Below are 10,680 nucleotides of genomic sequence, written 5' to 3'. Positions count from 1 at the left end.
ATACGCCATAAATAGCATCATACTTCATTAAATGACAATTTGGGAAATCTTGGGCAAAAATGTGTTCATCTTTTTCGATTCTTGCTTCGGAAGTTACCTGCTTAAATATATATATCACCCCTTTGATCAGATTGTACCCAAGCCGATTCCTAAAACTCCAGACAACGAAAAAGACAATTTCCAAGGCAATTTATCACCGATTTCAGCAATTTCTGAAGATCTAAAATCCGAGGATCATATCCTACATTTAGTTAGCTAGATTAATCAGTTAGTTTCTATTTTTATTAGTTTTAATTCTTTTTAGCCATGTCTGGCTAAAACCCTAGTTTTCAGTTCTACAATAGACAAGTGCTTTTCTTGTGATCAGTTATCTAGTTGTTTCAACTTTGAGCTTAATGAATGTTTGATTTTTAATTCTTGTTAGCCTGATCACCTAGCTAGGGTTTAATCATTTAAGTTAATTAGCTAATAGAATTTGTAATTGTTCTTGTCCGCTGGTAATAAGTAACAAGTATCAGATTGGTTCCATATTAGGATTTAACTCTGATATAAGCTGAAATTTTATACCTTTACACTTCTGAGCTTGTGAGAAGTATTGGGTATTGTTGGGAATTTTACACAGATCTTAATGCAAATTTTCTGATCTTAATTAAGAACTTGTTTAATTAGACAGTAAAAAAATTAAAGTTAGCTTAACAGCTTGTGTTGGTTAATTTAACTAGGTAAAAGAGATTATACTAGAGCTTGTTAGGTTTTCTCAGTACCAGCTTAGATAAAACACATTTTGAATAACCAAATCTAGGCTGATTGCATGAGTAGGAAAGTCGCAGCAGAACTGAATTAGTTTTTATTACTGATTTCATTTAGTTTATTTCACTGCAATTTTAGTTTTTACTTAATAATTAAATCCCCATTTTTATATTTTCTGTTAAATGACTAGTATACGCCTTATACAAAGAGGCATTGACCATTAGGATGTGTCCCTAAGGATTCAACCTTGCTTACATGTGCTATCCTTTAGTGAAACCAACAGTGATTATTTTATTTGCTTAAATCATGCGCGGCAGTGGTTTAACAATATACAACTATGTGTTATCCGTAACCCTGAGACTATCAGCAGTCATATGGCTCACCACAGCCTATGGGTTATCAACAACTATGTGGGTTATCAACAACCATGTGGACTATCAACATTCCTGGAGTTATTAGAAACATATATAAATGTATAACAACAATCAATAATTAAGAACATAAACATAAGCAATACCTACACTAGTCTACCATTCTAACAACTCACTACTACATATCGGGCCTCACCCAGTACTCTACGTCACCATTAGCAGACCACTATTGAATGCATAACTATAGGTAATCAGAGGTGAGATAAACAATCAAACATGTTATCCTACTCTAGAGCCACAACCTAACAAGGAACATGCAAGAAATCCTAGATCAAGAGTTCTCAAGCTATCCTACATGACTACATACAACTCCTAGAGCACTCAACTAGACGACTACCGACCTCCTGGTACTCTAACCAACATACCACTACCCATATGTCAATATAAACAGCTATGGGTTATCAGCAACCCTGAGACTATCAACAGTCCTACGGACTATCAGCAGGCTTGGAGTTATTAGCAACTCAGTAAATACTCATAACAACCATTAACTACTAAGAATTAGCTAGTCTAGCATGCACCCTACTATGACATAGGTAGTATAGTGAGAAAATTAACCTGAATTGAAGACCCGAGGAAATACAGCAACACACTTACTCCCTGTACTGATCGCTCCCGCAAATCGACTAACACCAAACAAAGGTCTAACCTTAATCAATAACCCAATTCCTTCAAGTTTGGACCAATGTCAAATTGGTGAAAAATTCAATGGTAAACTATTAACAAAGTCAACGGTCAGCCGCTACCACGACGTGGAGGACTATTGGCGACATCGTAGGAACATCCAGACAAAACAATCGTGGTATCCTCCTACCTCACGATGTGACGGGCATATCGTCACGTCGTGGGAACTGATTGTGGACAACTTAATGGATTAAGCCTTTAATCTATTAAGCCACACACATATCTCCTCCAGAAGGCTTTCCTACATCCATTGAGTCATAAAATTCGTTGCTTTATAGTTATGCATGTCCAATGCATGTCTTTCCCCAAGCTAAGTCATAAAAATGGTGGAAATGAGGTCAAAATCTCATGCATGAGCCAAAACCTAACCGAATCTCAGATCTAGAACACTAGACCTCAAAGGGAGCTCAAGCATCCATAAAGTTTCCAACTTTATGTAATCCAACCACTCAAACTCTCCCAAACATGAAGAAAATGCACAAAAATCCAAGATATATAAGCATAGAACATAAAGTTTGGAACTTGAACACTGACAATGGTCCAGAGTAAGTGTTAGAAGATGATGATAAGACTTGCAAGATGGATCTATGCACCAAGGCTGTTTCCTTCTCATTCAAGACACCAAAAACACAACCAAAAGCTCATGAACTCAACAATGGATGCTAGGGTTTCGTTGAAAGATTTGGAGGCTGAAGAGGATGCCCTAAACCTTGATTTTTGGGTCTTAAATATCGAATAAACCCTAAAAGATCATGAGCTTGGGCTGCAGCTGCTGTCACGTCGTGAAGACCATCGTGGATACGCATTCATGAATTCGGCATGCCACATCATGGTGCTCCAACCACCACGTCGTGACACAATGTAACTACCTACATATCGAGGAATCTTTTCGAATTCAAGAAAATAGCGAAGGAAAGGACATATATATTCCCAATCCATCATCTTTTAATATGGTGGAAAATGGAAAAAGAAACAATATAAAGGAAACAAACCAAAAAAGAGATGAAAACCAAAAAGGATCCAACAAGAAACCAAATCTTGTATTTTGGAAATGTAACAAATGTGAAATGAAAAAATATAAGAATCGAGACAAATAATATGGAATAAAAAATAATGCGAATGAAGCGGTAAACATAGAAGTCAAGATCTAAGAACGGTACTTGTTAATTGTTATTAGCATGTTGGGCTTCCATTGATGTTAGGTTTTTATTGTTTTCAAATGCGGGCTTCAGATTGCGCTTGATACCTTCAAGTTCAACAGGCTTCCGTGATTCATTCATTTCATTAATGCCTTCCCTCTATTTTTATTCTTCTTGCCTTCAAAGGCAATCCCAATTAGCATACAATATCGCATATTATATAACATGTGAAACCCAACCATGTAACACACATGAAATGATTAGAATGCAAAATGGAAAAAAAAATGCTAATATGAATGTAAAGTGCATGATAATGTGTTACAAATGAAAATAAAATATGAACATATCACTCAATATGGTGTACATTATCATCTTCTATTTACCCTTAAGTTCATGTCATGTATCAATGTGGATCATCATCGAATCTTTAAACATTCTCCTTTTGAGTACATATATACAGTAATAATTGCAAGTACATGAAACTAATGGCTAATTCACCATAAAAAATTGACGGTACTTTTAAACACAAACCCTAGTCTATCCACCCTCTCTAGTAAACAAATGAAACTTGCCACTTGAACATGATCTTTTTCACACCAAAATGGCTCACACATAGCAAATATTAAACCCTTGGTTCTCTCCAAATCATCCTAGATGATCCGGCGTCGCTCCCCAATTGGATTTGTTGTTGTGCCATTTCTTCGGCTTGATCAAAGAACATAACTTCGGCAACTGAAGCTCGAGTTTGACACAAATAGCTCAAAGATTTAGATCTTTTAATCTTCCTAAAACCCTCTTCTCCAATCTCAATAGCAACATCTCGTCCTTCTAAGTCGCTAGTCATCACTGGTGGTGGTGGAGGTGGTGGCCGTGGAGGAGGAGGTGGTGGTGGGGGGGAGATGAGGGGCGGAGCTTTAATATCACAACATACTTTTGCTCTACACAACGGACAATTCGAGTGAGTTTTGAGCCATGTATCAATACAATACACATGAAATGCATGGCTACATTTTGGTAGAAGCTTAATGCTCTCATCTTCTTGAAACTCCCCTAAACAAACCGAACAATCTGTACACAAGACCAATCCATCGCCTCTCTTGTACTTACATATCGTGATGGACTTGATCAAAGCCTCATCCAGACCCTTACCTAAAACAAGCCATGGTACATAGATCAATGGATCGTGATGATCTTCACCATGACCATCTACTCCCCTTTCTGGATCATGGGTTTCTTGATTCTCAGTTGATGTGCTTAATGACACAGATGAATCGTTGTTTCTTAAACAGTAACGCGAGATTACAACGTAGTAACCCATCAAAAGGAAAAAACTTCCGATAAGAGAAATGATAACAATTACCGCCGGTGACAGTTTGGCACCACCCAAATCATCCTGTGGTGCAGGTGGCGGAGGTGAAGGGAGGATGACGTACTTACACCACTTTGTACAGTATATGTTGCAGATCTTTTTGGAACAATCTTTAGGGTTTATATGAGGAATCCATGTTTTTGGATCCTTCAAAGACCCCATAACATCAAAAGTTGTACGCAAAAGCTCTAGTTAACAGCTAAAATATATATACATTAAAACAAAAAATTCTTAAGGCACAAAAGTATTTACAGATATTGAAGAGCAATAAACTCTTTCCATGTCTTCTCAGCTTAAAGAAACCATATTAACTGCTGCATCAATGGCGTCTTGAAGGTTGTAAACAAATATGGGGTCCGGGTTTTGAAGTAAAGATTGAGAAAACTTATAAAGATGAACAATTAGGAAGTTTGTTTTTTTGTTGGTGATATTTGATAAGTGTTGGGTAGGAAGTCATGAAAGTAATCAATGCTCTTTTAATAAAATAGAAGGCAAGTAGTTGTTGAAATTTTAATATAGTATTTATTTTAGTAACATGGAATGATTGATTTAAGACACGATCAGACGGGTTAAGAATATGCTGGTCATATCTGGTTCAAATCTTGATTGTAGATGGTTTTAGGTTCTTGGATCAAATTCTCGGTAGTTCAGTTCCTCTCAAAAACAAAACCTTTATCTTAAATTACTAAAGAGTGTGCTTTTAACTAAATTCTATATTTTCGAATTAAAACAAATACAAATACAAACAAAACATTTACTCAACTAAGGGAGACAATTTTTAACACATCACAAACACGACATACAGATAAACAAATTTAGGTCAAAACGTGTTAAACGGAAATTAAACGGATACGTTTAAACGGATACGTTTAAGGTCCAAACTTTCAACACAAAAATGAAACGAAAATTACCGGTTTATATATTTATCCCCAAAGAAGTCATATAAACTGTAGACGCTTAGGATCGTCTCAGCAGCCCTTTGACTATGATCAACAAACAAAAAGTAAATTGACTACTTTTTTGGGGCAATGAACTACTCTTTTGTGGCTTCGACTTCTTTTTCAGGCCCATCGGCCCATAATATATAAATGTATATTTTTTAGATTAAGTAATTTCTCTTACTTTTTCCTTGATTTTTCCTACTCTTTGTTCTCAATAGAGCCTTTAAAGAACACCAAGGTATGTGTCAAATTTTGCTGTGATTTTATTGTATTCTTGATTATTAGTGGGTTTTATACATAGGATTTGTTTGTTTGTTTGTTTTTTTTATTTTTTTTTATTTTTTTTAAACCGAAAAAAAATATGAAACCATAAGCTTCATATGAAACCTACGGTGTACAAGTAGACAATGCACAAATTGTGCATTGTCTACTTGTACACCGTAGGTTTTGTACGAAACCATATTTTTTATATACCTACGGTTTGGGAAACCTTAGGCCATTGAGAGCATACCGTAGGTTTTTAAAAACCTACAGTTTTGATTTAAAAAATGATTTTTTTTATATTTAAACCGAAACCGTAGGTTTTAGGGCGAAATAGTAAGCGACCCTAATCGTCTAATGTTTTGGTGACTATTCTGGGACAATTGCTAATTTTTGGCTAAAGATGAGTAAGTAATTAGTGTTTTAGGTTAGTTTAGTAATTTTCTTAATAAAATAAACTTTTGTTTAAGTCTGAAATCCACTAATTTGCCGTCACAATCAATATTTATGTTTATTTTTTTCACTTATTTTTATTAATATCTCATATTCCACAATCTCGCTTGCTCAATTCTTTTCCAATGTGACTTCCATCGTTTGAACTTATTGTGAATTTCATCCACGCGCCTCCAAAACTACTACTTCTTAATGTTTTGCAATTTTTTCCGCCTCTTCAAATCCTACTCTTTCGATCTATCTAGTGTTTTAATATAACACGACACGACATATTTACAAGCTTTAAATCCTAATCCTACAAATCCGGCACAAACTTAACACAAAAATAAACGGGTTGACATGATACAAACCGATAATTAAACGAGTTAGATTCAAACTATCTCAACCCATTTAAGTTTTAACCTTACACAAACACGACATGACACAACATGTCCACCCGTCGAGAAGTTGTGATGCATTCTATGTTTATACGTAGAACTTGTTTTTCATTCTATATGAACCAATCCAACCATTATGCACGTAAAGTAATAGCTATTTGAGGGTTTTGAAGCCACCCAACCGTGTTAATAGTTTTCATAGACCTAATATTACACCAAAAAAAGAGTGCATGCCAAACTTATCAAAATATCTGCCACCATCGGCTTAGAAAAATAAAAAAGACAAGCATTTCTAAAATTCCAAATATGACACCAAGAATAATAGAAGATACACTCTAAACAATTATTCACCACTCTAGACAGACGAAGAGAATTGAACCAAATCAATCAATCTGTATAAGAGTATATAATATGCACATCAAGGCCCCATCACCAAAAATCTAGACCCGTAACTACATGGCTAAATGGAAAGACAAAAAAACAAATTATTGGAAGTTTTAATTCTAGCGTCACAAATAAGACACTGCAATGAAGGCACATCCAAACCACAAATCTCTATATTAACTCTACTATGGAGCTTATCTAGAGAAAGATGTTGCCAACACATTGACCTTGATATGAACTCCATACTCCACCTTGTTAGAGGGGAACACAATGAAAATATCTTATTAATTATAAAAATACATGCATAAGCCACATATTACTTCCTCGACCCTGCTAAGGACCAAAACCATATATCGGTAACAGAAGAAAAAGTGATTGAACCAATTAAATCTATAAACCCTTCCCATTGAAGGCTCTCCCTTAGGAACCCTACAAAATGACACAAACATGGAAGTCTGCTCCACCTTAGCTTTAGCTATAATATTTTTCTCTGTCTCTAAATTAAACGATATAGGGTATTGAATTTTAAAGAAGTCCATCCTAACCAACCATCCTCCCAAAAAGAAGTTAAAGAACCATCTCCAACCTTCTTATTACACAATTGTAATAGAGCAACCCCTTTCTCTTTGAACTAGTAAACTAATTTAAGAATGTCAACCTAAATGGAACTCCTTCATATTAATGGAGTCATATATTCGTCATAGAGGAATTGTGTGTCATATTTCATTATATTGACTTTCATTTCATATGGTGGCATTGCATATTAAATTTCTATCATGTTGATGATAATCATTGTGATGTTGATGAACTGAATCTATGTAACGTCCCAAAATACTTATCAAATTTTTTATTTAAAAATCATCAAATCCATACATCATGTGTCTCAAAATCAATCATAATACAATATATCAAAATCATCAGAGTAAAATAATCATCCATTCAAAAATCATAAGGAGATGTTGTGCAGTCACGCCAGACTCTTCCCTTTGGAACTGGAAATACCATAAAATGTTTAAACCACAAATCATAAGCACAAAGCTTAGTGGGTTCCCCAAAATATCATATACCATATAAATGGGCCCAACTCAATCATGCCAATGAGCCCAACCCAACATTCATAAAAATAGGCCCAGCCCAAATACATAATAAATGGACCCAGTGCAACATACAAATCGGCCAATCCAACAGACAAATAGGCCAACCCCAACATATATAAAAATGAGCCAAACCCAATAAATAATAAATGGGCCCAACCCAACGTATCAATGCAACAGTCATAAAGACAGCTAACGTTTTACACAGTATAGTGAGAAGATTCACCTATCTCATGGGATCAACTAAAACATAGCTCATTGCCACGCGAACGACAATACAACATACCTATCTAATCAAACAAGGTCCTACCCTAGTCTAACTTCCAAAACTAGTCATTTTGACCAAAAGTCAAATCAGGTCAACAAGTCAACGATCACAATCAAAGTCAAGGGTCAACACTTCCATTAGCTGACCGTCAGGTCGTGACCAACTCATGGTCACGTCGTGAAAATAGATCCCATACAGTCCTAACTTAGTCACGATTCAACTCAACTTAACTCCATTCATAATCAATCCAGACCACCGTCACGTCGTGATGGCCATACCCTCATGTCGTGACTGAGTCAGTCCAAAACAGTCAGGGAAAGTCTTTTCGTCATGTCGTGACCACCAAATGTCCACGTCGTGACTCACGCAAATGGGCATCTTAATGCATTCAACTATAATCCTTTCACTCATGCATTCCAACTTTCTAGAGGGTTTTATAACTCTAAAATGAACATAAAAATCGATGTTTTATGGACATGCATGTCTAGATCTCATTTTGGGTAAAAATGAAGAAAAATCACCAAAGCTCACATGCAAGTGTCCAAAACGCATTCCATTTCCAGATCTAAACCATATGATAAACATAGGACCTCAAGGATCCATAAAGTTGCCAACTTTCTCGAATCCCACGATTCTAACTAACTCTTACATGAAGAAAATGGGACAAAACTATAGATCTAGAAACCTAGCATAGAAAGATTAGATCCTGGACACTTACAAAGGTCCAAACTTGCTCAAAATGAATCTCCAAACTAGCCAATGCGTTCATAACTCTTCTAATGGCTCATTCTTCCTTCAAAAGCAAGCATAAGCACCAAAATAAGCCTAAAAATAGAGGAGAGGGATTAAGGTTTCTTTTTTCTTGTTTGGAGGTGATGGAGGCTGAGGGTGAAAGAAACCCTAGCCCCTCACTTCCTTTAAATAGGGTCTAATGTCCGAAAATTAGGATTTTCATTTAATCAGGTGTCACGTCGTGACCCCTATAGTGTCACGTCGGGACACTTCAATGATTTAACCCGCATAACACGACCACGTCACGATGTGAGGGTGATTCCTTCATGTGGTGACCCCCTTAAATCCATATTTTACTTAATTTATTCGTTCCTCTAGTATCTAGATGTTATAAATCTCCCTCACTTGATTCAGACTTCGTCCTCGAAGTCTGTAGAGTTCGAAATATGTTGTGAGATGTCGAAGCGTCTTTAGTCATGGTTAGTGTCGAAGTCTATTTTCTTGTATTCATTGTATATATTTCATAAGGGCAATTTTAGAGGTCGAAGCATACTTGTCTTAGCCCTTATGTTCTTTTTGTTTACTTCTGGTGTTCCTATAAATAGGGATAGATATAAGGGTTAGAGTAACTTTTGGCACTCTATGTACTTTACTCTTTCATTCACTTGTATCCTTTCATAAGTATTAATAGAGCCAAATAGATTATATTTTCAATTTGTGTTCTTGAATCAATTCATACTCTGATTTCATTCTTAAACTCGATTCATACGAACTACATTTGGTATCAGATCAGGATTTTGTCAGTTGATTTCTGATTTTCTCGTGTTTTCAAAAGTTTTTGAAGCTCTTTTTTCGATTCAAAAATATTCCGCACTTTTGATCTAGAAAATCTTTTCTGATCAACTGTTTTGATTCGCTTCTGCATTTCGTTTCAAAAATCGAGTATTTGTTGTTTGTTTTCTGGAAGATTTGTACATTAGATTCTTCTTTCTGAAGCTTTTCATCATTTTTATACGTACATCAATGGCAAACTTCAACATGAACACGATGACTGGTTTCTCTCATCTTCTCGGTTCTTCAACCAAAATTCCGATGTTGATTCCTGAATATTACGAGTAATGGACGGATAGAATGGAATATTATCTAAATGGGATTGATAAACATCTATGGTGCTGCATTACTAGTGGAAATCGTTTTGCAGATAGGCTAGAACAAGTCGGAACTGCTGGTTCTACTCCTGATGTTGTTTTGCAAATAGATAAACAAAAAGCAAATGACAAGAGATGTTTGCGAGAACTTCGCAGTGCTTGTCCTCATGTGGTTTACAATTATGTTTGTGGTTGCAAAACAGCAAAGGAGATTTGGGATACTTTGAAAGAGAAGTATCAGGGAAGTGAAAAGACTAGAAATAGCTCAGTGAAGCAATGTTTGCTCGAATTGGGAGAATTCAAGCAGAAAGAGAATGAGACGATCAGACTATAGTATGATCGTCTTAGCGAGTTGATCTTTAAATGCAGTTGATATGGATTCAATCGTTCTATCTTGAGTAAAATCTCACCTTCTTGATGGGACTTCGAAAGGACTGGAGAAACATCAGTTTGATGATCAAGATACAACAGAGCTTCGATAACTATTCGCGGGAGATCTCTATAATGTTCTAAAAGCATATGAAAGTGAGATCAACAAAATAGCTGAAGAAGGAAAAATGAATTTGGGAGGTCCCCTTGCATTTGTTTCGAAGGTGTCAGGAAAAGAGTCTGAAGTCGAATTTGCTGATGTTGATAGTTCTGGTGATAA

The 10,680-nt window shown here is 35.8% G+C and overlaps 1 protein-coding gene across 1 annotated transcript; it reads right to left on the bottom strand.

Moving 5' to 3' along the window:
- Positions 1 to 3,320: 3,320 nt before the first annotated feature.
- LOC145119055 (RING-H2 finger protein ATL51-like) lies at positions 3,321 to 4,825 on the bottom strand. The gene has a single exon (XM_079054695.1). The coding sequence runs from the start codon at positions 4,533 to 4,535 to the stop codon at positions 3,627 to 3,629; it is 909 nt and encodes a 302-aa protein (XP_078910821.1). The 5' UTR covers positions 4,536 to 4,825; the 3' UTR covers positions 3,321 to 3,626.
- Positions 4,826 to 10,680: the final 5,855 nt, after the last annotated feature.

The sequence above is a fragment of the Lactuca virosa genome, chromosome 6 (genome assembly GCF_052849685.1).
Source record: "Lactuca virosa cultivar CGN04683 chromosome 6, Lactuca_virosa_CGN04683_v6, whole genome shotgun sequence".
Classification (NCBI taxonomy): domain Eukaryota; kingdom Viridiplantae; phylum Streptophyta; class Magnoliopsida; order Asterales; family Asteraceae; genus Lactuca; species Lactuca virosa.
This window is presented reverse-complemented; position numbering and strand designations above follow the sequence as displayed.